The sequence below is a fragment of the Cynocephalus volans genome, chromosome 4 (assembly GCF_027409185.1).
Source record: "Cynocephalus volans isolate mCynVol1 chromosome 4, mCynVol1.pri, whole genome shotgun sequence".
Taxonomy (NCBI): domain Eukaryota; kingdom Metazoa; phylum Chordata; class Mammalia; order Dermoptera; family Cynocephalidae; genus Cynocephalus; species Cynocephalus volans.
The window spans coordinates 10483334-10510810 of record NC_084463.1 but is presented as its reverse complement, the minus strand read 5'-3'; the positions used below and the strand labels follow the sequence as shown (position 1 = coordinate 10510810).

The 27477-nt window shown below is 36.2% G+C and overlaps 1 protein-coding gene across 2 annotated transcripts in view; it reads left to right on the top strand.

Annotated features, from left to right (window-relative positions):
• Positions 1 to 24338, top strand: part of ZW10 (zw10 kinetochore protein) — a 31145-nt gene extending 6807 nt beyond the window's left edge. The window contains exons 3-16 of one of the 2 annotated variants that reach the window (XM_063094465.1): positions 689 to 790; positions 973 to 1050; positions 1204 to 1363; positions 2771 to 2923; positions 3343 to 3534; positions 8319 to 8482; positions 9031 to 9213; positions 12975 to 13213; positions 15269 to 15340; positions 17771 to 17940; positions 18783 to 18913; positions 19263 to 19394; positions 20136 to 20338; positions 22604 to 24338. In XM_063094465.1, coding sequence (XP_062950535.1) covers positions 689 to 790; positions 973 to 1050; positions 1204 to 1363; positions 2771 to 2923; positions 3343 to 3534; positions 8319 to 8482; positions 9031 to 9213; positions 12975 to 13213; positions 15269 to 15340; positions 17771 to 17940; positions 18783 to 18913; positions 19263 to 19394; positions 20136 to 20338; positions 22604 to 22724 — 2100 coding nt within the window. In that variant the 3' untranslated portion in view covers positions 22725 to 24338. Of the gene's footprint in view, positions 1 to 688; positions 791 to 972; positions 1051 to 1203; positions 1364 to 2770; positions 2924 to 3342; positions 3535 to 8318; positions 8483 to 9030; positions 9214 to 12974; positions 13214 to 15268; positions 15341 to 17770; positions 17941 to 18782; positions 18914 to 19262; positions 19395 to 20015; positions 20115 to 20135; positions 20339 to 22603 lie in introns of those variants that run through there. The other variant, XM_063094466.1, reaches the window with a different exon arrangement.
• Positions 24339 to 27477: the final 3139 nt, after the last annotated feature.

Here is a 27477-nt window from a genome sequence, read left to right as displayed (position 1 = left end):
AGTGAGGTATAGAGTGAAAAAGAGGTGAGAAGATAAAGACAGTATGGGTCACTATTTCAGAAGCTGTGAGGGGGAGGAGAGAAATACGGCAGCTGCTGAGAAATAAGGTGGTTGCTGAAGTGAAGGGAATTTTTTCTTAAAAATGGGAGAAATTTTAACATTTAAATTTGATGGAAGGAGCCATGCATTAGTAGGTATTCAGTTGATATATATTTCATGAGTGGATAAATGAAGATGAATTAGGGAGAGGTTAAAGATATAGAAGAAGGAAATAATTGATGGTGTAAAGTCACTAAAAAGGTGGGACAGAATGGGAAGTGGATTCTGCTTCAACATAAAAAATGTTTCTAATAGTTAGAGCTATCCAATTGTGCTTTGCAGTGGGGGTACCCTTCTCCAGGTAGATGAGCTCTCTGATGAAAGATAACTGCTTAAGTTAAGAATAGATGATGACATGAGGATATTATGTTGATGGGAATGAGTATTCTTGCATGGGATAAAAGTTTCGATTAGGTGGACCTCTAAGGCCTCTTTTTTCTACATTCTGTGATTTTTATTCCAGTCTGAACTAGCATTTAAATTTCAACATGAATTATATTGACTTAATAACACTTATTGATTAGCTGTAAATGTTTTATTTCTTAGGGATGGTATGGCTTAAATTACTTGTCTTTGATGTATGAATTAGGTCCGCAGGGATCTTCATGTATCAACTACTGAATTTACAGACTTGAAGCAACAGTTGGAAAGAGACTCAGTAGTCCTAAGTCTGCTTAAACAGCTACAAGAGGTTAGTAAACTCAACTTGAGCTTTAGTGTTTTGGTGCTGAGAAAGTTATTTTTTTTTCAATTGGTCTCATTATTCAATGGGTATCTGCTGATGATATGTTTTTAAAATATTTTTAAAACAGATACTTGAAATAATAGGCTGTATAAATTAAAGTACATAATAACTTATACTTGTCCTTTCAGTTTTCTACTGCTATTGATGAATATAATTGTGCATTATCAGAGAAGAAGTATGTCGCTGCTGCTCAGCGTCTAGAAGAGGTACTAAATCCTTTCTGCAAAACATGAGCTATTAGTGCTATTCTTGTTTTTAGTAAATTTTATGTCGCATGTATTCTTTATTATTATACAAGTATATTCTAATTGCCCTGAGTCCAGATGGAATGTTCAATAATGATTCCATTTTACTACCAGGCACAGAAATGCTTGAAGTTATTAAAATCCAGAAAATGCTTTGATTTAAAAATGTTGAAATCTCTCAGCATGGAGCTCACAATACAGAAACAGAACATACTTTATCACCTTGGAGAAGAGTGGCAGAAGCTGATTATATGGAAGTTCCCACCATCAAAAGGTGCTGCTGACCTCAGGTGGACTGCTTTGCTTAATCTGCCTGAACCAGTTTGGCCTCTGGATATACTCTAAATATTTTGTATTGATAGATGAGAAGGTTTCGTTCATAACCTCTCAAGTTTATATTGAGTTCTCACATTAAGCAAGGTGCTTTGTTAGGATTAACTCATCTGAGTCTCTAAAGTACCCTTACCTTGCTTCTCTTACATCCATCCTTCTGTCCCCTTCCCTAGGAAAATGAGGAAAGATGATTGGGTGGGTGGAGTCCACATGGTAAGAGTGTGCTAGAGGAAGGTAGCAGTTTGAGACCACACTAAGTTTCCACTGCCTTGTAGGATGTACTCTTTCCCAATAGCCCTAATTCCAACAGTTTATCTTAGCTAGAAAGCTTAAAGAAGCTGTTTAGCCATTCTCTCTCTTGCTGAGAAAAGATGATGGGGTTAATGGGCATGTGGGTAGAGAAGGGATTTGGCTTGATTGTTTTCAGTTCTTGGGGGAAAAAATGGTGACAAAATCTTTAGCTAGGGAGTGCTTTGCAAAGTGAAGAAATAGGATTTATCATCCCTGGCTTTGATTTGTGCTAGTTGGCCCTCAGCCCTTCTGCCCACCTTGGTGTGGGCTTCTTTGGATGTGTTGTTTGCCTTGAGAGTGAAACTTCAGGTGTATGTAAAGGACATGCCATTATACCTGGTGTGTTTTCCAACACTGGATCTTGAAATTTAGTATATTTCAAGGGAAACCTCGTAGTCTCCCCCTGTTCCCTTGCCTATGTGCACTTTGGCTCCCAAATACATTATATATGTATGTGTGTACATAGATACATGTACGAGGGTGTTTCAAAAAGTTCGTGGAAAAATTGAATTAAAAGATCATAGGGATCTTTCCATGAACTTTTTTTTCCTGTGAACTTTTTGAAGTACCCTCATACACATATGTATATGTATGTCAGGTATTTTGAAGGAAATAATCTAGAAAATTTTAAATTCTATTCCCAAGTAGACTGTAAATTAAGAGAAGATAGCAGGTGTGCTGAAAGCTTTGTGATAACACACCCTACCTGTTAAACTTGTTTGGCAGAAAGAACATAGAGCAGGTCTATGAAACTAAGACCTCATTTTTTATTCCTTGCATTAGTCATTCAATACATATTTAGAAAGCATTTCTTAAAGGCACATCATGTTTCTTTTACACTTACTTTGATTCTTTGAACTTATCAGTAAAAAGTCATTTCCTGTTTTAAAGTGATGCCAAGGACAAATATGTTATAATGAATATTTGGTTGCATTAGAAGTATATTGTAATAAAACTACATATTTAGGAATCTCAGTAGAGAATAGGCTCTGAAGAATAAAAGTGGGAATATCTTATATTGCTGAGACAGCTGATATTTTCCCCCGCTTTTTCTTAGATACTAGCAGCTTGGAATCTTGCCTACAAACGGAACTTCATTTATGCACTGAGCAATCCCAGAAAGAGGAGAAGACTCCCGTGCTGTCCATCAGTTCTGTCCTCTTGGCATTTTCCATTCTTGGAGAACTACACACCAAGCTTAAATCATTTGGTAAAACATGCTACTTTGTTTCATTTACTTGAAGTCTCAGAAGGCCCAGTATTAAAGGGATGGCAGAAAAGATTATAAAATATTCTGTGGAGAGTATTAATGATAGGGTTTGGTCTCATGATTTATCAAAGGGAATTGTCATAAATATTACCCTTTTTATTAAGGGTTTGGATTTTGTCTTTTTAAAAAACTAGCTCTTATTCTTTTTTCTTCCCCCTGAATAATTTAAGTAAAAATCTGTAGACAGTCTGGGAAACATCAGTAGAAAACCTGCAGTGCATAATGGTTGGTGTGTAATGTCATGGTATATGTATTTTGGTTGTTAGGCTCAAAGATTGATTTTTTTTTTTTTTTTGATATGCTTACTTTTTAAAAGTGTCTTCTTGTGCTTTTTGATAAGTGTTCATATGATTTTTCAGGTCAGATGCTGCTGAAGTATATCCTTAGGCCTCTGGCATCTTGCCCATCCCTTCATTCTGTGATAGAAAGCCAGCCTAATGTAGTTATTGTTCGTTTCGAATCTGTGAGGACTGACTTGGAACATCCATCACCATCTGAAGTTTTTACAAAGATCAGACTGGTACTGGAAGTGATCCAGAAACAGCTTCTAGGTATGTATCCCCAAGGCAGTGCTTTTATATTTTGGAAAAGTAAATATTATTTTAAAGTAAAAATGCCTGTAATGTGAGTGAAGGGAGGATGAGTAAATTATGCCATAGGAGCAAAGTAGTTACCTTCTTGTTTCTTGCCTACTTTGCATTCCTTCTCTGTGCTATATTGACAAGTAGGGTCATCAGTGGTTCCCTAGATTCTGTATTTGTAATATTATTTTAATTGAATTCTGGGATGCACCTTTCTCACTGGACTTCCAATGACATCTCACATTTTGGGACTCTTGCTTTAATTATAGTAGAGAAGCAGAAATGAATCAAGTGCTGTTTTACATATTTCGATGAGAAAATTCCTGTTAATCTGATGTAAACAATCTAAGTTTAACATAGAAAATAAATTGCGTTCCAGCTCAGCCTATTGGTTAGATCTTTATATATTCCCATAAGAAATAGCCAGTTGCTGTGTTTCTTGAATCATTTTCTTGGTTGTCATACTACTAGAAGCAAAGTTTCTTCTGGTATTTTCTTTTAATACTGTTGTTTTAGTTTAATTGATTTACCTGCTTTTTGCTTTTTCCAGTTGTCTGCCAAGCATTCTTGCTGTGGAGAAAATAAAAAGTAAAAATAAATAAAAAAGAAATGCTGTTATTGTTTATATGCCTTCCTGGAAGTCATATACTTGTTTGTTTATATATAAATAATTTATATATAAAGCAAGGAATTCTTTCTGTAATTTTGACAGGAGCAGAGAAGAAGTTTCTGAATTGCATAAACTGCAGAAATCCAAGGTAGTTTTTCTTGTTCCCAGATCCTTCACTTAGGGAGAAATACAATTTTATTTTCATAAACAAAGTGTGTTGTAAACAAACATCCAAGGATTAGAAAGAATCAGAGGTGATTCAGTCCAAATATCTCTGATGTTTGAATCTTGTCTATGGCATTTTATCAATTGATGCTACAGCCAACCTGAACACCTTTAGTGAGAGGGAACTCACTTCCTCTTGAGGCATTCCATCTTGCTTCTGGGCAACTGAGTAACAGGAGGGTTTTCGTTTTGTTTGTTTTTTAAAACTCATGTCTCCTGTCTGTACTAAATACTATTACCAAAATGCCCATTTTGCAAATTAAATCTTTAGGGTAGTTGTTTAAAAAGTTTATTCGAGATATATTGCCCTGTAATGTCTGCTTTATTGATGCTGTTTCTATTGTGTGGAGCCCTGCAGAACAAGTCTAATTCCTATTACACATGATGGATTTTCAAATTGTTTACAATAGCTGTTATTTTCCCTCCATCTTATCACCAATGTAAACATCCTTAGGTTTTAAAAATTTCTTTAATTTTATTTATTTATTTATTTATTTATTTATTTATTTTTTGGAAAATTAATTTCAGAAATTTCAACTTAACAATTAGAATTCAGGTCAAATACCAGTTCATTGTAGGAGCAAATAAACCAAGTTGAAAACAAGGGACTGTATTGTCTTAACCTTTTAAACACTTTAATGAATTTCTAATCTCTCAAGTGAATACTTTATCAGAAACATTTTAAAATTTATTTTAAGTCTGTCATTAAATCTTATTTTCAAAAACTCCTATTAAATAAATTATGCATACAGCATGGATATATCAGTTTGCCAATCAGTCTCAAAATGTTAGTTTTTTTTTAAATGACATAGTTTTATGTTCCCATTGCTCTTTTGGTGTTGGCAGATTTGGTTTTTTCTGAAGCCTCTCTTCTTACCTTGCAGGTGGCCTTCTCCCTGTGCCCACTCATGGCTTTTTTTCTGTGTGCTTGCATCCCTGGTGACTCTTCCTCATAAGAACACCAGTCATATTGGATCAGGGCCCTAGCCTTACGACCTCAGTTAACTTGAGTTACCTCTTTAAAGGCCCTGTATATCCAAATATGGTCACATTGGGGATTAGGGCCTTAACATATGAATTTTGGGGGGACACAAGTCAGTCTATGACATTGTGTGTGTGTGTATATATTTGGCAAATTCTCAAACACACACATATCTTGTTCAGGTGCAGTGTGATACGAGTAACAAAACAAAGTATGTTGCCATTTTCTATCTTTGATTATTTGAATATTTAGCAGGAATTCCTTTTGTTTCAAGAAAATCTTGAATTGAAAATAACAAGTGCAGTAAATCTAAAACTTTCAGACTCAACTAATGAGCATTGGCAAAGAACATAAGATTGTTACATTTATTGTCTTCTGTTTCAACAGTTCTATTAATTACTGATAATTTATGGTGTTTGTGTGTACATAAACTGAATGATTTTAACAACCGTATTCATTATACTTTTCATAGAGTGTGTTTCAGAAAAAAACTAACACAAATATGTATCATGCAGTGGAGTGAAACAGTAGAGAATCATCAGTCTCTTGTTTTAAAATTCCAATAAATCTGGATTTTTTAACCTACTATAACAGTAGAACACTGTCTGTTATAGAAACTATTTCTTCTTACCTTGCTGAAATCATTCTTTGACAAATGTAAAAGATTAAAAATATCTATACAGTGAGATTGATTTTTTTTAGGCTGTGAATTGATAATATTTCTTTGTAAATATAGAAGTCCTTTTAGACAAAATGTACCCAAAGTATCATCTAAAGCTAAAGAAAAGAATACAATTTTTCAGAAGAAATTGAATCAATTGTTCTTTCATATTGTTAAAAAAATCTTATATCTTATGGACAGTGTTGTATGGTGGCTTCATTGAAAATCTTTCACATTTTAAAAAATGTTTTTTCTTCATAATTTTCTAACAAAATTTCTGTAACTGAAATAATAATTTCTTTTGTCATCTCTCCATCTAAAAATATTTGTGTGTGTGTGTGTGCAAGAATCCATTTCATTTTATAGGTGGTGAAAGTTAGCAGTTCAGTCCTGTTAATTGTGTTTTTTGTTGGACATTTAGTTGTGATTTCAGTTGACTAGTTTTGTCAATTCTCTTTGGAGGGGAAACGTTAAATTTCAGATACATTTGCTGAAAATGTCTCTTACTATTGTCCATTTTATTATCTTAATCTATTTTTTTTACACACAAGCAAGCAGCTTTTTGCTTTTCTTTGTCGTAAAAAACTGCAGCTGCCATTCATTGTGAAATCTGTGACATATTTTCTTCCAGTATTTTTTTCTTTTATTGTTGTAGTGGTACTACTAGCTTCTGTATCTTTACATTAGTCTGCGTCAGTAGTATGCCTGGTTTAAATTTAAAAGTCTGTCTATGGTTATGTTTTTAAGCTACTAAAAGAATTATATCATGATTAGAATAAGTACTTCAATTTAACTACCCATCACAATTTATACAGGTATCACCATAACTTGTGCTGTATGCATAAAATATTCAGACAAGTACATTACAGTGTACATGAGTGCATCATTGGAGTGGAATCAATCTGTTTACACTGACTGGGTCAGCAAGGTGTTAATGTGAAATGCTAGAAATGACATTTGTGCTTGATGTGTGCTCGATGATGGAACAGTAGTATCTTATGTGGTGCAATAGTTCCGGTGAAACGTAGTCTTATCAAAACAATGAAATTGTATTTAGCAGAAAACTATTTTACACTGCTTTATTTTTTATTTTTTTATTTTTATTCCAAAAAATCAACAGAGAGGTCACAAGTACCCTTCACCCAGTTTCCCCAATGTTAATATCTTGTGTAACTATAGTGCAATAGCAAAACCAGGAAACTGACATTGGTACAATTCACAGAGTTTATTCATATTTCACCAGTTTTACATGCACCTGTGTGTGTGTGTGTGTGTGTGTGTGTGTGTGTGTGTGTGTGTGTGTGTAGTTCTGTGCAATTTTATCATATGTGTAGATTCATGTAACCACCACTGCAATCAAGATACAGAACTATTCCATCATCACAAGGCTCCTTTTGCTACCCCTTTTTAACCACATACATCCCTGCTTCCATTTTTAAACTTAAATTTAAATTGATTAAAATTTTAAAAAGTTTAGTTGCTCAGTCACACTAGCTACATTTCAAGTGTTCAGTAGTAAAATGTGGCTGGTGGCCAGTGTATTGAACAATGCAGGCCTAACTTTTAGACATTGTAAGGTACCTTAAGGCTCAGACAATACGGTCACTTTCTTCTAAGGCTTTTAACCCCCTGTGATCTTTCTTGGTGAATCAGAAGTAGGTTCAAAATAGCTGGTGCCTTTTATGGTCTTCTTCCTTGTACACTGGATGCTGATTCTTAACTATTATTTAATTGATCAATAGGATATTCTAAATATCCTCAAAGTGTGCTGGAAACAAATATTGTAAGTTATACTATAGACAAATTATTGTAATATTCTGTTTGGTAGACTAGATATTTTGCTTTAATGTAAGGTGTTGATATTTTACTTAAGAACAATCAGATCCTATGCAGAGATGAAAAAAGTATGTTTACTCATTATTAAAGAAGTGGGGTTTTATTCTAAACTAGTTTCAACTTGAAATGCAGAACTTATAAGTGCTTGTCATATACTGAGATCAGTAGTTTAACGTAGATGATTATAATGTAAATGGCTTAATACCTTTTTGTTAACAGAGTGCAGGCAGTAATATAGTACAGACGATTCATTTGAGCAGTGAAAATAATATAATTGTGTGTCATGCTTTGTCCCACACAGTTGAGATTGCTGTACAATTATCTATGTACTATTTTCTTACAGTCTTAAAATTAAAGAATTATAGAAAATTGAGGAACCTAAGAATATATCAGTATTATGAATAGTTTCTGGTTTAAAACTTTTTTTTTTTTAAATTCAGATTTGCCTCTTGACACTGACATAGAAAATGAAAAAACATCTACGATCATATTGGCAGAAATGCTTGGTGGCATGATATGGGAGGACTTGTCTGACTGCCTCATCAAAAACTGTTTGGTTTATTCTATTCCAACAAATAGCAGCAAGTTACAGCAATATGAAGAGGTAAGAGCAGAGATATCACAGAAGGTTTTAAGACACTGTTGGTTCCTACTGCTGTCTTTTGTATTTCCTTGGAGATCTTTTATTCTTCAGTTAACACCTTTAAGAAAATTATTAATAAGGAGTGGAAGCAAATTCCCTATAACTTTTATTTCTCTCCTGACGTCCTACTTCTTTTATTGGGGAACTATGTTTTCTTATTAAGTATATTTTCGTTATATTTTTATACTTGCTTTAGCTATAGTAGCTATCATATGACACTTTACTTTTTTGCTTCTATTTAGTGTTTCCTTGAATGCTAAAACCAGTATATTTATTTTAAAGATCTTTGCACCTTTACTAAATAGAGTCAGAAATTTCTGTTGAAGATATTCTTAATGAATTTAAGGCTGGAAAAATGTATATTTTTTACCTAGTAATTGATGATCTGTTCTAAAACTGAAATGACCAGCTTGGTCCTTATTCTTTTTTGCACATTGAATTTGAATTTTCATATTAAAGTGGAATGTATGTATATAATTCTTTCCCTTTTTTTCCCTTGTGTTTCTCAGATCATACAATCCACTGAAGAATTTGAAAATGCCCTAAAGGAGATGAGGTTTTTAAAAGGAGATACTACTGATTTGCTGAAATATGCCCGTAATGTCAACTCTCATTTTGCTAACAAGAAGTGCCAGGATGTGATTGTGGCAGCCAGAAACCTAATGACCTCTGAAATTCACAACACTGTGAAGGTACCAGGGTTATATTACATTGTATTTAGGAAGCGGCTCATTTTTGAGAAGCATGTGGTAAAGTGGAAGAGAGCATGACAGTTGCTGAGTTCACTGAGGCAAGTAATTAATCTTTTGAACATTAGTTTTGTCCCCTTTAAAGTAGTCCTAATATCTACCCCTTTTATCAGGTATTGTGAGGTCCAGATAAGATAATACACATGAAGGCTTTGTATAAGTTGAAAACATCTACATGAATGTAATGGATTACTGTTGTTGAAATCAGACTGTAAATTATTTTTGTCTTTATTGCTCAAGATTTTAGTATACAATTTTGTGACAGATATTCTTTGGCTTTGTTATGTTCAGAGATTATATCCTATTTGAAAATGTTGACTTCATCTCAGGCTAATAGAGAGACTAGTTAAAATAATGAAACAAGTAAACAAAAAGATAGGGTATAAGCAATTACCTGCAAAGGCAGTGGACTAATTAATTTGAATTGAGGATAATTTACACCTTTGACCTTAGATAATTCTGTGCATTTTCTTTTCTATTTTTTTTCCATAGCTTACATATATAAAATAATATTTGGTAAATGCAGGGTATTACTTAGATTAAAGCAAAGTGTAGACTAAGACAGTCCCTTAATAGAAGATTCCTCTGCCATTTTTCAGCTGTCAGTGAGGAGATTGGGCCCTTCCTCCCTTAATCTTTTCTTCTGCCATCCCAGATTTTCCTTGGGGCACCCTGTTATTTTATCCACTTCAAAAAAATAAGTAGCGCCATTTGAAATGCACAGATATTAACACATTGTTGGGAAAATGGAACAATTCGGTCAGGCTCCCCTTGCCTTGGAGCTGGTTCAGGGTGGTTCAGTAAGCGTGTGTGTGGGTGGAGTAAGTGTGCCTGCAAGGTGGTGCCGCTTTGGCTGGTGTTTTACTGCCCTGGGCACGTACATGTTTTTCCAGACCTGCAGCTTCTAAGGACCGTGTGGCCGGTTATCTAGCTTATAGAACTGCGTGAAGGTGTCTGGTGACCCAGCCTGGCATGTGAAGGGTTTGTGATCCAGTCTGTGAGTGGGCTTGGGGGGATCTGGGAGTTCCAGACCCAGCCCTAGCTCAACCATTGGTCCAGGTGGTGCAGGATTACCAGCAGGTAAAAGAGCCCTGACAACTAGCATGGTCACCTAGCTTTACAATTGGTGTCACGAACAGGATTAAGAGGTAGACAATTGGTGCTGTGAGCAGGATTCACGACATTAGCCTTGCAATAGCCAGACACGCATTTTGAGATAATTTTGGATTGTTAAGGGAGCTGAAATCTACTTAATACTAGGAACTGTGCTGTGATTTCTTTTAACATAAATATCACTTGATTATGTCACTATTCTGCACAGTATCCAATGTCTTCCCATCTAATTTAGAGAGAGACCCAATAGCCTTTTGGCGGCCTACAAGGCCTCATATGATCTGTCTCCCATTGCCTCTCTTACTCCATCACCTGTTGTGTTCTTTTATCATGCTGCTGTAGCAGCCTGGACTCATTGGTGTGTCTTGAATGTTCCAGACCCACTTAGTTGCACAACCTTTGAACCTTTTATCCCCTCTACTTGGAATATTCTTACCACAGATAACCATGACTTGCTGTTTTTAAAGTGCTTCCTGACGACTTTTTAAAAAATTGTAGACACCCCTCCCTCCATTTTCTGTACCCATTCCTTGCTCTATTATTTTATATTACTTATCGTCAACCAACATTTGTATGAATTATTTATTATTTCTCCCTGTTTAGAAAGTAAGCTCCATGAGGGCAGGGTTTTGTTGTTTGTTTTTTTGTGTGTGTTTTATTGACTGCTTTGTTTACTGTTGAATCTCTAGCACCAAGAAAATACCTGGTACATACTCCTATGTACTCAGTGCTCGGGTGCTTAATAAATATTTGGTAAATGAATTTTTATATATCTCACTTACCTCTGTCACAACTCCTTTTTTTTTTCCTCTCAGTCACAACTCCTTGATGTAAACAGTATTATTACTGGATTGCTCTGTGACTCTGGGCTTAATCTTTTAACCTTGTTAGGCCTCATTTTTCTCTTCTGTAACATGAGAGAATTGAACTAGATAATCTCTGAGTTCCCTACGCAAGTACTTCTGACATTCTGTAAAAACTGCATTTTTCCTGAGTATCCAGATCCTAATAATGTAGCTTCCTCTAAGTCAGTGTTTCTCAGCAGTGGTACTGTTGATATTTGGATCCAGGAGATTCTTTGCTGTGAGGGGCTGTCCTATGGGATGTTTAGCCCCATCCCTGTCTTTTATCCACTAGATGCCATTTGCACCTCTCCCAGTTGTGACAACCAAAAATATCTCCAGATGTTGCCAAATGTCCCCTGGAAGATGCAGTTTTCCCTGATTGAGAACCACTGCTCTAGATTCTAACCTGGTTCTTTCTCTTGGCATTTATGCCCTGGAATTAGATCTAAACTGCCCAACTTTGAAATGTTCCTCTTCTCTTTTCTAAAAGCCATTTTCCATATAGTTGCTTTTCATGGTCTTCATCTAAGTTCTCTCTAAAACATCCCCCTATATGTACTCACTATTTTCCCAAAAGATCTATGAAGCTATGTGTTTGTTGTTAGTTTTGTTTTTACATTTTGACCTGAGAGATATTGCATTAGATCTTACCTTTTTCCATCTTAGATTCCTTCTCCCGCCTCATGAAGTCACTTTTTAAAATCATATATATTTTGAGCCTACTATTTTTCAGACAAATCTTAGCATTTTTTTAGTGGTCCCTATAATTATATTTTTTCATCAGCATTCTAATTTTAGCCATAATTATTGGCTACGTAGGCCCTGACATTTGTATTGTCATTTAAAGTTCTTAACAGCCCTCTGAAGTATGAGTACATATTATTATACCATTTTACAGATTAGGAAGCCAAATCTGCTGACTTAAACATTTTTATTAGACTTGGAACTGTTTCTATTAGCAATTTTCTGTAGAGGTCCAGTATGTGCAGAGCAGAGCTGCTGTTCTTGCAGTGGGAGTAGGGAGTGGGCTGTCTTCACCTGCTTAATCTCTCCTTTTTTTTTGCCCCTGAGGCATCTTTGAGAAGCAGAATTTGAAAGCTGTTATTAGTACAGTTTATTCATTTTACAGTGAGAAAATTGAGATCCAGAAAGGTTACATGACTTTGTTAAAAAGTTAGGGTAAAAAATATCTGTTTGCAGACTTTCAGCCTAAGGTTCTTTCATTTAGTCCCAACCAAGACTGGGAATTTTTATTCTATATAAATGTTAGGGAGGCTTTTTGGGGTTTGGTTTGGAGGTTTTTTTAAGGGGAATATGTGCTAGTCTGGGTGAGTTAATTCTTAGACTAAGCCAACACGTGCACCTGGTGCAAAATAATTTGGTTTTTTTTAGACAATGGAACTCAAAATTATACTGGTCTTAATAATTTAATAGTTTAGACTGAGAAAGATGATTTGTGAAGGTCTTTTGATTTACCTGAAATCTTGGGCTAGTCGCATTGCTTTGCTGTTTTTATCAAGATTAAGAGTGTTTGGAAGAATTTCACAGTAAAGAGTATTATTCTTTCTGATGACATGCTCTCACCCAAGACTGAGGAGTCTTTAAATACTTAAATCTTTTAATTCCTCTGTAGACCCACAGCTTTATCATCATGGAATCAACCAATATCATATTGCTCACTGTATGCTTGTATTTGAATTATTCTGAAAACAATGCATTTTCTATGTTTCTGTGTTTGAATCTTAGATTACTCCTGATTCTAAGATAAATGTGCCAGACTTACCCAGTCCTAATGAGGATGACAAGCTAAACGTACAGAAAGTATCCAAAACTCATTTCAACGAAGTGGTGAATTTAGAGCCTGAGAATACATTGGACCAACATTCCTTTTCTTTGCCCACATGCCGCATCAGTGAATCTGTGAAGAAATTAATGGAACTTGCCTATCAGACTTTACTAGAGGCAACGACGAGCAGTGATCAGTGGTATGAATTCTGAGTTGTCTGAAAATGGCAGTGACTTGGTTAAATGCATATCTGGCTAGACATTGAGAAAATTTGCTGGGATTCTTTGGGTTTTCTTATCCTATTAGTTAATTTTTTTCCTCTAGAAAAACACAGTGCAACACACAGATACATATTGATCTCTAACTTTTATTTACAATAACATATAGACGTTAGAGCAAAGCAGAAGAAATAGATGCACATATGTGGATGGACAAATGGGTTTCTTTGACAGTAAAAACTGGTAATCATTTTTTAACAAAAAGCTCTTTAATTTTTGTTCAATTTTTACTTTCATTTGAATTGAATGATATTACATGAGAAAGTATGTGCAAAGAACTTTGAACATGACCTGGAAAATGATTAATACTCAAATGTGAATTGTTACTGGTGGCGGTGGTAATAGTAATAGCTGATCTGTTCCAGCTTGCTCTGGCTCTTTAGCTTAATATTCTTTTTACCTTTTGAAATCCAGGCCATAATTAATTTACATTTTAAATGTTTATTTTTAAAGCAATAACAATTTGTCAGGCAGCCAGGTAGAAGGAAAAGAATGGAACATACCAAAGATCTGGCTTCAGCTTTTCAAGATGACTTCCAACCCACATTGTATTTGGGGTACCTCAAACTCTATTCCATATCTTGTACTGAATCTCTTTTTTTTAATAAGCTCCTTCCCTACTCCTAGACTAAATTGAGAAGAGAGGCAGACCATAGTCCCAAGTTGATTGCAGAGCAGATTTACAAAAGCCTCTTTAGTTTGAATCTATGTTTAGCAGTTTTTTACTTATTCTCAGTAGAAAACAATTTCATTTAGGGCTTGACTTGATCAAATTGCATCTTCAGATGTGCTTCCAGAGTTTTGGTTTTTATCTCTACATGCAAACAAACTTCTTTATTTTATTCTGCTCTAGGAAGAACATGTTTTCCAAGATACTTCCTTGGCTTTAATGAATCATTATATTCTCAAGTTCATCCAGTTTTGATTATAACTAGGAAGAAAATACTTCCTTATAAAGGAAGTATATTCCTTCGGCACAATAAACATAGGAGTGACTGTTTCTTCACGTGGTGTTTTCCTGAAATTTATCAGACCAGAAGTTAGAGATGCAGAGCAGTATTTCTTAAATTTTTGAGAACAGAGAACATCAAACAATATTTTTGTATACTGAATATATCTATGTACATTCTTTCCTCTAAAAGAGATAGTTTTTAACAGGACAAACAAAAACACAAATTACACTACAACAACCCTCTTTCCCATTATCAAACCTCAGATAGCGATGGATTCATCAAAAATAAAATGAAATAGTTTAATCAGGTAATCAAGTAGTAACAGCACATTATCATAGTAATCAAGTAGTAACAATGTTTTGGGGTGTGATTTATTTTTCTAAATATTTGTTGAATTTCTGTGAGTTATTCTAGGTACATAGTTTAAGATATTCTTATGTAGAGGTAAGCTACACAAACCTTATATTTGCTTTTTTAAAGTGTGTTTAAACAATAATCTTTAGATGTTTTAAGGCTAGATGTAAAGGGCAAAAAATCTTGAGGGCTAGATTCTATTCTAGAAATGTTGATTCATCTCCTTGGATTGGGGTAAGAAGGAGAAAAAATGAAAGCTGAAAGTCAGGCTGATTCTAATGCCTTTATTGATACCTTGCCCTTTGCAGAGTGCATCAGTGAGTAGGTGACATTTGCTTGAGGCTTAGCTCCGTTTGATACTGAAGGGATACAGTGGGTGCTGGCAGAACACAAATTGATAAATGGAAAAGAGACTTTGGGTTGAATGCTGCAGTCCTTAAAATTATTAATGGGATCCTGGTTTTTAGAACTGCAGTCTAATTAGTAAATACTGGTTGAGAATATATTTCCATCTAGATTAATGCTGTTTTCAGCAGTGATCAAGGCAGGTATTCTTTGCAACTGTAGTTTTAGCTGATGACTCTCACTGAAAGTACACTTAGTTTGAATTTTTTTTCTCATTTTCAGTATATCCTTATGCTTTCTGTTAAATCTTTGTTTTCCTTTTAGCGCTGTTCAACTTTTCTACTCAGTGAGGAATATCTTTCATTTGTTCCATGATGTTGTACCAACATATCACAAGTAAGTGCCACCGTATGTCGTTTCTGTATAATTGTACATCTAAAATGTTTGTAAGACAAATTAAAACCAGTAATTTTGTATTTCCACCAAAGGTATTTTGTTTGCTAAAATGACTTGATCATAAAAACTACTAAATTAATAAGGGAACTATAATCTTGTAGTATATAGTTGGTGACACAAATTTCAAAACCTCAAAGAACTTTATTCTGTTTTTGATGCTAGACATTTTCTTTTTTACTTTTTGTTGTTGTTGTTGTTGGTTGGCTGGTACATGCATCTGAACCCTTGACCTTGGTGTTATCAGCACCATGCTCTGAGTGAGCTAACTAGCCAGCCCTTGATACTAGGCATTTTCAGACTGCCTTTCTTTACTTGATTAAAAAACAAAAAGGTCATCACTCCATATTGCTGTCCAGCTAACGTACCACATTTTACCTTGGCATTCTTAGCTCTGCAGATGATACCATGAGAGTGCTATTTAACTGTCAAGTATGATCAGCCATTCTTCCTAGCTATCTTAGGCTGTATTTGCCTTTAGTCTTGGGTTTTAAAATTTTCTTTTAATGTTAATCTGAAAAGTTACTCAACTCTAAGCCTCCAGGAGTTCTCTCTGTTATTTGAATTAAGCATTTTGGATGCCTTTTATATATGTTTTTAATAATATGTCAACAAAGCTATTCCATAGCCAAAGACTGTTTTCAGAGAAAAATCAGTTTATTATTTGAAGTATTTTTTTAGTTCAGATTTTTGAACAATTGATGTCTTTAACTAGGCCCACCTGTTGTTTTTATTATAAACAAGAGCTTATTTATTGTGAACCTTATTACTTTATTTGTATTCTCTTTGCCGTGGTTTAAAATTCTTATTTCACTTTCTAAATAGTCAAGTAATGGAAAAGAGAAAAGATATTAGGGTCAGCTGATTGCCTTATCCTTAGGGATTCAGAGACAGGTGGCTTAGAAATTTCCATGTCTCAGAAACATTTTTCACACTATCGTGGGGTTTAATTTGCCTCTTGTTTTCCTTTGTATGATCTTGGAACTTTGTGCTGGACCAATGGTACACAAACTTTAGTGTGCTTTGGAATTGCCTGGAAGCCTTATTAAGTTTTTTTTTTTTTGTCTTTTTCGTGACCGGCACTCAGCCAGTGAGTGCACCGGCCAGTCCTATATAGGATCCGAACCTGCACAGCGGGAGCGTTGCCGCGTTCCCAGCGCCGCACTCTCCCGAGTGCGCCACGGGCTCGGCCCTGGAAGCCTTATTAAGGCACAGGGTTTGGATCCTGTGCCCAAGATTTCTTTGATTTTTTTTTTTTCTGGGTGGCTGCTGACATGGGGATCTGAACCCTTGACCTTGGTGTTATATCAGCACACTCTAACCAACTGAACTAACTGGCTAGCCACTGTTCCCAAGGATTCTGATTCAGTAAGTCTGGGGTAGGGCCTGGATTTTTAACAAATTTCCAGGTGACACTGATGTTACTTGTCTTGTCACTTTGAGAACCACTGTCCTAGATAATGGTTCTCAGCTTTGGCAGTATTTTAGAGTCACTTATGGAGCTTTAAAAATATATATATTTGCCTCGGCCCTACTCATAGAGCTTTTGATTTATGAATCTGGTGTAAGACCCATGCATCTGTAGTTTTTTGAAGCCCCACAAATTATTCTTATGTAAACATAAAGCACAAAATGAGGACAGTTGTTTTAGCTTGTTGGTTTCTGACTTGTATATCCTAGCCTGATACTGAATCAGCAAACTAGAAAGTGTTAAACTGAATAACTACTAGTGATAAACAGCAGAAATATAAGATTATTCCCAAGCTGGGTAGATAGACCAGTATATGTGGGAGAATTAAATTGTGATTTTCAATGCTGAATGAAAAGTAAAATCACCTGGGAATATTTTAAAATGTATAAATGTCCTGGTTTCAGTCTCAGAGGTCGTGATTTAATTTGGGGTAAAGTCTAAACATCTGTATATTTTAAAATTTCCCAGCTGACTCTAATCTGTAGTCAGCTTTGAAAAGTAGTGTATTAGAAAAGGGTTAAATGGTTTATTATACAAATGAAATAGGAAAGTGGAGAAAGGAGAAGAAAACCTGTATTTTCACAGAGTTACCAGTGTTATATTTCAAGGGAATTATTTTGTATAGCTTTGCTAGGTTTCCAGCACAAGGAGTTGACTCAGGTAAGCATCTTGATTCCTTTTTTCTATTTTTGTTAATCACTGGGATAGTTTTATAGGATAAGGTCACATTTAGGCAGAACAGCCTCCTTCTGAATGGGAGTGATGAGATTGCATTTTATGTACAGCATTTACAAAGCAGACAATTATTACAGTCTAGAAATACATTAGAGGAATAGTGGCTTTTCATCAACCCCAACTTTAATAACAGGTGGTTTCTTTTTTTGTCCCTCCTCCTGTCTTAGGGAGAACCTTCAAAAACTGCCCCAGTTGGCTGCAATTCACCACAACAACTGCATGTATATTGCTCACCACTTGCTGACCCTCGGGCATCAGTTCAGATTACGTTTTGTCCCCATTCTTTGTGATGGCACTACTACTTTTGTGGATCTTGTACCTGGATTCAGGAGACTTGGTAACTGATACCTTAAATTTAGGAAAACATGTATTATGCCACTTCTCACCTAATATCTTTGTAACTTATGAACGAGGTAGTAGAAATTAGGTCCTGAGCTATATTGGAAAGTGGGAAGGCATTTAATTTGCAAGTGTTCTGGTTATTTAATTTTATAAAGTGAATGTAGTCTTTGTGGAAGCATTACTTTTTCGTGACATGATTTCATGGTACATTAGAGTTTCAGACTGCTTGCTGGTGTGCATTGAATTCACCACAGCAGAGGTATGTCAATAGAATGACACATTATAAGATTTGTATTGTGACAATTCTGTTAGCATTGTTGGTAAGAGCTCACTAATATCAGTGCTTGTTCTCTTGCAAAACTCAAAGACAGTTCCCCCCTCATACACCTCCCTTAATTTTACTTGGGATTATTAAAAATCAAAAGAAATGAATGTGGGTAAATCAGTATGTTTACTGTAATGGTAGCCTAAGAAAAGTAGAGCATCTATATGGTTCACTTAGCTTTTCAATTCTTGACTGTTCACTGAGGTGGTGTAGATATATCAGAATAATAAGTACTTACTTCTTCTATATAAGTAATTTTTCTTAGCTGACTCTAACTCTAGGCAAACTATTAGGAAGACTTATTATTATCCTGAGGGTGGGGTTGGAGGGGCTGGATAATATAAGTGATTGTTTCTAATACCTTTAGGATAGCTTTATGATGTTATCTAACAATTGTTTTCATATAGGCAGAACTGATACATGGTTTATGCTTGTCTCTTCTCTTCTACCCTGGTTTTGCAGTGTGTAATTGACCAGCATTTAGAACTCTTTATTCTGTTTTCCCATCATAGGGACAGAGTGTTTTTTGGCCCAAATGCGGGCACAGAAAGGTGAACTTCTGGAAAGATTATCAAGTGCTAGGAACTTTTCAAACATGGACGATGAAGAGAATTATTCTGCAGCAAGTAAAGCGATCCGGCAGGTGGGAGGCTGTTGCTGGTGCTGGAATTTATACTCTATCCTTAGATGTCCCCACCCCTTTTTGTAAAAAAAGTTGCAAAGAATATGTAACAAGTAGCTCAGTTGATTTCCCACACTCCCTTTTGGAAAATCTAGATATCTTTTATAGTTATGTTTAAGAACTCTTTTTACCCCTGCCCCACCAAGACAACAGGAAGTTATCTTTCCATCGGCCCAATAATGTGACTAGTTATCTAGTAAGTCTGTCATAGCTATAGTTGACTCATGAACTTGGGTTTGAGAAATGTGAAATATTGGCTTTCATCTTAATGCCTCTGTCTTCCATGTAAATTGCTGTATTTTTTTGATAGGTACTTCATCACCTAAAGAGACTTGGAATTGTGTGGCAGGATGTCCTGCCAGTGAATATATATTGCAAAGCTATGGGGACTTTACTCAATACAGCAATTTCTGAGATCATTGGCAGAATCACTGCCCTAGAGGTAAGAGCCATTACATGCTTCACCAGATTTGAGATGCCGTCCTTGTCTCAGATGATCACTTTACTAAGGAAATGATGTTGAAGTCTCATTTTTAGTCAACACAGATGGTAGAAGAAATTGTTCATGTTTCATGCCATGTTTCATTATGCTGTTACATTTTCAGTTTTGCCTTAATTTTATTTTGCTGGAGACTTGCTAATCTCTATCTTTTATACCTTTATATGAAAGTAGGATTATACTGCTTCTCAACCTAGAATCTATAAATTAGCAATGAGGAAGTTGGAAAGTAGTTAGTGGTCTTGAGATGTATTGTATAGTATGAAGTCATTTAATTTGCAAATGAACTAAATAATTTAATTTAGTAAAGTGAATGAACTCTTGTGCAGTTACCACTTTTCTAACACACTGTTGCAGTTGAGAGTATATGTGTGATCCTACAGGAAAATTGCCTGGACTTCATCATCTAATACCTGTAAAGCATAGATTGACTATACCCATATTTGTAATAACATCCCCTGGTTTGCAGCAAGCTGTGCCACATTCTACTGGAGAATTGGGTTCTTTCAGGCAGGCAAACTAAGTTACTGACAATCTATTGAAACATATTTTGTGTCATTCTAGCTCTAGGAGTATTTGTCAGAGAGATGAATCTAGTGTCCAGTAAGGTGTGCTAAATTGGTTGGAAAACATTGCTGCAGCTGACCCAGTTCTATTCTGTTGGATTTCCTTTGTGCAAATCAGGACATCTCTACTGAAGATGGTGATAGATTATATTCCTTATGCAAAACAGTGATGGATGAAGGACCCCAAGTATTTGCTCCTTTATCTGAAGAAAGCAAGAATAAGAAATATCAAGAAGAGGTTCCAGTTTATGTGCCAAAATGGATGCCATTCAAAGAATTGATGATGATACTACAAGCCAGCTTGCAAGAAATTGGGGATCGGTGCGTGTAACCCTTCTATAGAGGCATATATCTCCCCGCAGCTACAAAAGAATAATAGTGCCATTGGTAGCAGTGCTTTTCTCAATGTTTCTTAATGTTACTCAGGAAAGAGTTTCATATTGAGTAGCAGCAGTTGGGGCCTTTTCATAGTCTATCATAGTGCAGATCTCATTAGTACTTTCTCCTATTTGATAACATAAAGACTTCTCATTCCTAATACTTTGGTCTTGAACATGTGGTTTTAGCATGCTGTACAGATGATCTGGCATCTGTAAGAAGTACAGCCTTCTAACACCTAGTTGGAAATTGTTGCTTACTTTAAGCAACAGCAGATGCATTTTAAGAATAACTTTGATATGTTAACAGAGAAATGACTTTTATCTGTCTGAAATATTCAGCATCAAACTGTTGTTTGATTGACCAGCAGTCTTTGTGCAGGGAGTACAGTAGTTTTAGAGATTAAGCACCATACACCTAGAAAGGATTCATCTTTTCTTAAATGCAGTGGATAAGGTTTTCTATCAACATCATCACTTAGTGTTGCTCTGCCCAGTAAGTGTATGCTATCTCATATCATAGTGTGTGGAAGTCATCGATACTGCACAAAACATAATAAATGTGGGTTAGTTACACATGCATGGATGCTTTTATATTGTCTTGGTAGACTGTTGATGAGTATGTATACATTGCATAGGGAACTCCCTGTAGAGGTTTTAGGGTCCATCTTCATCCTAGAGCTACTTGTCTGTCTACTTTAGCTTGGTTTATTGCAGATGTCCAGTTATATTAGATCAGTCACCCTAGATGTGTATGAATTGTTCACAGCAGATACTGTCCATTCTAAAGCAATGTAAAAAAGATTTCTACTTGAAAAAAAATCAAATCAAAATACCTCTCATTACATTTAGTACAAAGTTTTGATTTACTCATTTGTTATTTATAAGTCCTTAGTGGGTTAGAAAAATGTCTTTAGCTAATAGGCTCCAGAGAGCAGCAGATAAGAATTTTTCTATCTGCTGTTAAAGGGCCTTCTTTCAGCCTAAGAATGATCATTAATTCCTTGTTATGAGAGAAATTATAATACTGGTATACCTAAACTTCTTTTGTCTAGGAAATTTTTTTCTCCTAGAGATTTTAGTAAATATAAGACTAATATCTAATTGAGAAAATTTTTCACCAAAGAAACTACTTCCAGTCTTGTGTAATTTAAACATTTTAAAGTTATAAAAAAAAAATATATATATATATATATATATGAAGGAATACAGTATATACAACATATATTCACAATTTAAAGAAAAAGAATAAATGTTCACATACCTATTACCCAACTTAGGAACAATATTACCAGTACCTTTCAACATCCTTCTGTACCCTTCTCTGAATGAGAGGTAAACACTGTCTTGAACTTTGTGCTATTTTCTTTCTTTATATTTTCTTTTTTTACCACATTTACATATTTTCCTAAACAATATAGTTTAGGCTTTCCTGTTTTTGAACTTTCTATATGTGGAATCTTCTGTAACTTGCTTCTTTTGTTCAATATTATGTTTTTTAAACCCATTCATGATGATATGTATAGCTGCCGTTCATTTTCACTGCTGTGTCGTATTCCATTGTACAAATACTTCATAGTTTATCTATCCTGTTATTTCATATTTTCACCACTATTTGGAATTGTCAGTCTCGAAAATTTTTGCTTACCTAGTTGGTATGAATTGATAGCTCATTGTCATTTTAATTTACATTTTCCTAAATTATAATGAGGTTGAGCATCTTTCAACTAGCCTTTCATGTTTCTTCTGTTGTAAAATGCCTGTTCATATTTTTTTGCCCTTTATTCTAGTAGGTTGTTTGTGGTTTCAATATTATGTGAGTTCTTTATATGTTTTTTATAAAATCCTTTGTTAGTTAAAATTTATTACCTGTGGTTCACTTTTTAATGTAGTTATAGAACCTAAGGCATTAGAAAATGGTCGTAATTCTCAAGTTCAGAGAGGGCTTAGTGAGTGTAGAATAAGGGAGAACAGTCTTGTCTTCCTCACTTGGGCTCTTCTTCATCCAGCTGTGCTGATACCAGATGCTGACAATGAGCAAAGAGGTTAAAGAGACTGAGGGGTAGATCTGTAAAGAAGAGAAAGGATACCCAGGATTTGTTTTATTTCCATTTAAAACATAAATGTTTGGATCAAATAAGTAATTTTTGAACCTTGCTTATACTTTAGAGACCTAATAGGAAATAGAGTTCTATCTTTTGTTTTCCAGGTGGGCAGATGGAAAAGGGCCCCTGGCAGCTGCGTTCTCTTCCAGTGAAGTAAAAGCTTTAATTCGTGCCTTGTTCCAGAACACAGAAAGAAGAGCAGCTGCCCTTGCTAAGATTAAATAGCTCCACCTTTTTGAGAAAGCCATGTCTTGACCATGTGGATTCCTCCTTTGACATAATTATTCCCTTAAAGACTTCCTGGAATCTCCCATTGGTTCTGGTGAATCAGTATACTGTGGAAGTTTGACTTTACATTAAAACGTCTTACCTCATGGCCTATATGAGGCTTTGTTGAAGAACTGGATAGTAAGATAAAATATCAAGTGAAGCACCTGAATTCATTGACTTTCTAGTTACACGCCTCTAAACAGATGAGAAACTGTAAGGCAGCATCATTTCATGCTGCTTCCAGTGCCCTCTGGGAACTATATATATTATAAACATAGACCTCAGCTTTGGATCAAGGAATCTGGGAGATTCCAAGAGTCAGGATAAAGAATTTGTGAGCAAATGGGAGATATTTTTGTGGGGGTGGGGGAAGACAGGGGCACCATATTTGGCCTTGCAGGAATTAAGTAGACTTTCTGTAATATTTCTTTCCAATAAATAATGCTTTTTGGAGTTAAGGGTGAGTGTCTAATAACATGGGAGCTTTAACAAAAGAGACTAACAAGTTTTCTTATCTTCTATGCCGTTCTTTTTATTGAAGTATATGACCCTTCAGAGGACTCACAGACTTGTCATATCCTTTCTTCATAGCACTACCTGATAGTTTTTCAGAATTCCTAGGTATAGGAATAAATTTTAAGTATAAATTTTGGGTTCTTTCTGCTATTTCAACTAAATTTTATTTTCGTGATTGGTTTTTTCCCCTTCTTAAGCTCCACTGTTTCTACAACTTGTCAAATGACAAAAGCTTTAAATTGCTGATGTTCCTTTGAAACATATATGCCATGAGATGCTAATTCTGGGCTCTATAGCCTAATCCTTTATTTGGTGGACATAGGTAATCCATCAGCTCAACTCTTTGTGTTTTTAAGTTTGCAGCCAGTGGAGGTTATGTGTTATGTTAAGGTTATCCTGGACCTCACTGGGACTCTGGATTGTATTTCTTCATACTAAAATACAGTTTTGTTTCCTGAGAAGAGGGTAAGAGGTGTAATCTTTATGTGCTTTTGAGGTGGGTGCTGTCTGAAGGAAATTTCTTTTTTTTTTTTTTAAAGGTGACCAGTAAGAGGATCTTAACCCTTGACTTGGTGTTGTCAGCACCACGCTCTCAAGTGAGCTAACTGGCCATCCCTATATAGGGATCTGAACCCTTGGCCTTGGTGTTACCACACCACACTCTCCCAAGTGAGCCACGGGCCAGCCCTTGAAGGACATTTCTATGGGTGTTCTTTGTCCTCAGCCTCCCAATCCCTTGCACACAGAACAAATTGTTTTTCCTCCTGCCTTCCTCTATTTTCTGCCTTCACCCTCTTGTTCTTAGTTCTGGCTCAGCCCCTTTAATTGAGTCATTATGGTTACTTAATCTTTTTCCTATTTAAGGGTCATAGAAGAACTATTAAGAAAGAAGACTGGTTTTCTTTTTATAACAGAACTCAGCTGTGGTTAACAACAAGCTCTTTGTCTGTACTTTGCATGTTCTACTATGAGAACTCACAGAGAAAAGAACTGTCTGAACCAGCTTTGTTGTTTTTTGAGAACAAGCTGGCTTTCTTAGGAGAAAGATGCCATTTTCACAGGAGAATAAAACATCTGTTTTTGAAAATTCACACAATTTCAGGTAGCATTCCTTTTTAGCTATTGAGAGAATGGGGAAACAAGGGCAAAACTGAAGTAATAATGCACTATAGGGCTATTACACAGAACAGCGATTTCTTTTGTTCCTAGAAGCTATTCCTGTTGCTTGACAGGTACAGCAATTTGGGGGTGGGTTTTCTTGTAACTGAGTAGCATGCTCTTCACTCCTTCCCTCACCCCAGTAACTCAGAAAACAGCATTGCAGTTCTTAGACTGTGTAGACTCATTTCCCTGGGACTTTTCCCCCTAATGAATAGTTTGTATGCCGTGGCACAGAGAGTGGGCAGACTCCATCCTCTTCTCTGGCCAAGGCAATTGATCGCTGATGACTGGATGTTCATTCTGGTTAGGGATGAATCATCCGATTGAGCATGTGGACATTGGGTCTGACAGCTCTTACAAGGCCCCAGAGGCTACCTGTTCTGATTGGGAACCTCAGTTGGAATGGGAACAGAACCTTCTTCCTTCAGGAAGAGTGTGTAGGTTATGAGAGGAAGGGAACTACAAGAGGCTTGACTCATTCATTGGATCTATGGGCCAAGTAGGAGAAACCCCTTCCCAAAGAGCAACCAGAACTACACAAATGACTCTGAGAAATGAAATTCAAAAAAGGTTTTCCACATTTGTAATAAAAAGGAAAGTTTTTCTTGAAAAGGCAAGTCTGCAAACAGCCTAAGTTTGTGAGGTTACTTGATGGTGGCTCCCATTTATGTGGATCCTGAATTGCTGGTGCCATGTTTCATGGTCAGTTTTGCAAAAGCATTTCTCTTTGAATGGACATCCTCCAGATGGCACTGTTTCCTCAGGCCTGGGAACATCACCAGACATTCAGGCCTGGTGGATGCCAGAAATGAAAATGGAAACCAGAGAAACTGCCCATTTTATCCCGAGCTTGTATTCTGGCCTTGGTTAGCTCTGGAAATGTCTTCCAGATTCTGAACAGCATCTGTACTATAAGTTGCAAGACATTACTGAGCAATGGCTTGTGAAGAGATCAAACAGTGTTCACTTTGATTAATTGTTAAAGGAAATGTGGATAATCCCCTTCTCACGCATGCAGATACTTTATCATTTGAGGCAATGATTGCCAGCTTTTTGTGGATTTTCGTTCTATTGCTTATCTGATCTTCCAAGATCCATTGAAAGTACTGAGTGGTACACACAAATACACACACATGCCCTAGGGTATTTTTGTGATCATTAAGAAAACTGTCCCAAAGAAGTAGTTTATCCAAGCTCCATAGCTAGTTTGTGCCATGGAAAAATGAAGGTGTGTATGTGTAGGAGTAACTTCTTAGTGATGGGAGATAGCTGTAAATGCAGGGAGGGATAAACCTACTGGAAATTGCCTCATGTACAAAAAGTCTTGGCACAAAGTAGTCTTTCTAAATTGGGTTTTGATGCCTATATTCTTCCTAATCATAAAACTTGATTTTGAACATTAGTTTTTGATAACTTCTTCGTAAAAATATGCATTTTGCCAAAGCCTAAAATTTCCTAAAAGCTAAAGTCTAAGTTTTGAAAAGTTTCTTAATTATTATATGGTTTAAACAGAAATCTCTTACTTTGTCATGAAGAATTTGGTTAAGAATTTTGGGATACCACAAGCTATAACTGCAAATAGCCTGAGATGTCCTAATACCGAGTTATGAAATCTCTACCTAGAGATTGGGAAGGAGGGCAATAATTGGGATCGGAGTAGTTGGGTCTTAGCTACTCCAGCTATTGAAGAGACTAGTACCAAGGCCAAAGACATCTACTGCCTCCCTTGCTGCAGACTTCTAAGTAGTCTTCAAACTTTCTACATTCATGCCACTCAACATGTTATGTGTGCCAGGCATTGTTCTAGTTACAGAACAAAACGACAAAAAACCAAAACAAAAAATCCCTTTTCTGTTAGTTATTTAAATATTCATAACAAAAAATAATAAACATAAAATAAGTAAATTACATAGTATGTTTGAAGACAAAAGTTCTAGGGAAAAAATGAACATAGGGTAACGAGGATTGGGAGTTCCAGACAAGGGGGTAGAGGGGCAAGCTGCAGTTCTAGCGGGATGGTCAGTGCACCTCCTTCCATGAGAAGGTGAGTCCTATGAGTGTCTGCATGGAGATAATGCTAAGCAGAGAGACCAGCCTTTGCAAAGGCTGCAGGTGCCGGGAGTATGGCTGGTAGCTCAAGCATCAGCAGAGAGTGAGGGAGCGAGTAGGAGGCGAGGAGGCTAGAGAAGAACAGGAGAAGAGGGGCAAGATTATGTAGGGCCTTGCAGGCCAGTGTAAGAGTTTTAGGGTTTTTTTTCACTTTGAGTCAAATGGGAAATCTTTAGTACCTTAGAAAATAAAAATCTTTCTAAAAAAGGAAACGTATATAAAAGTAGAGAGAATAGTATGGTAAACCCCTGTGTCCCCATCACCCAGCTTCAACAATTATCACATAGCCAGTCTTGCTTCATGTACACCCCCTTCCAACACCACTCCCCAACCCCTGCAAACACACACTGGATTGTTGAAGCAAATGCCAGGCAACGTATTTCAAACTCAGAGCTCATTTATAGTCTGCATTTAGTTTCTTTTGAAGCTTTCTCTTGTTGCATCCTTTCTTCAGCTCTTGTCATTCCCCTTGTCTCTGCCCCAGGAGCTGTCCTCTAGCTGCCTGCCTCTCTCCCTCTTTCCTTCAATCTCAAGTCTCCACTCAAGCTCACCCTGTATGTACTCCACTCCCACTCCCTGAACACTGGGTATTAAATAACGAAAACCTCAAAAGCAGCTGACAGCTGACTCATGCCTCCATTTCCCCTTTGTCTTGTCCTTCTGCCCCAGCCACTCACTCCAGCTAACCCAATCTCATGGTTTCTGGGTGTTCAAAAGCTGCACGGAAAAGACTTTCCTGTCGCGATTGTTTCATCAGAGAGGGTATTCCTTGTCCCTTTAGAGCCAGATTCTCCTGGGTTACTTTCATGGGGAATCCCAGAAGTCACGGTTACCTCACTCCACATATTGAGTCCTAGGACTGTATGGCGGCTGGAGCCTGGGACTGGCTTGATTTAAGGCAGAACAACCCCTTCCCTAAGAT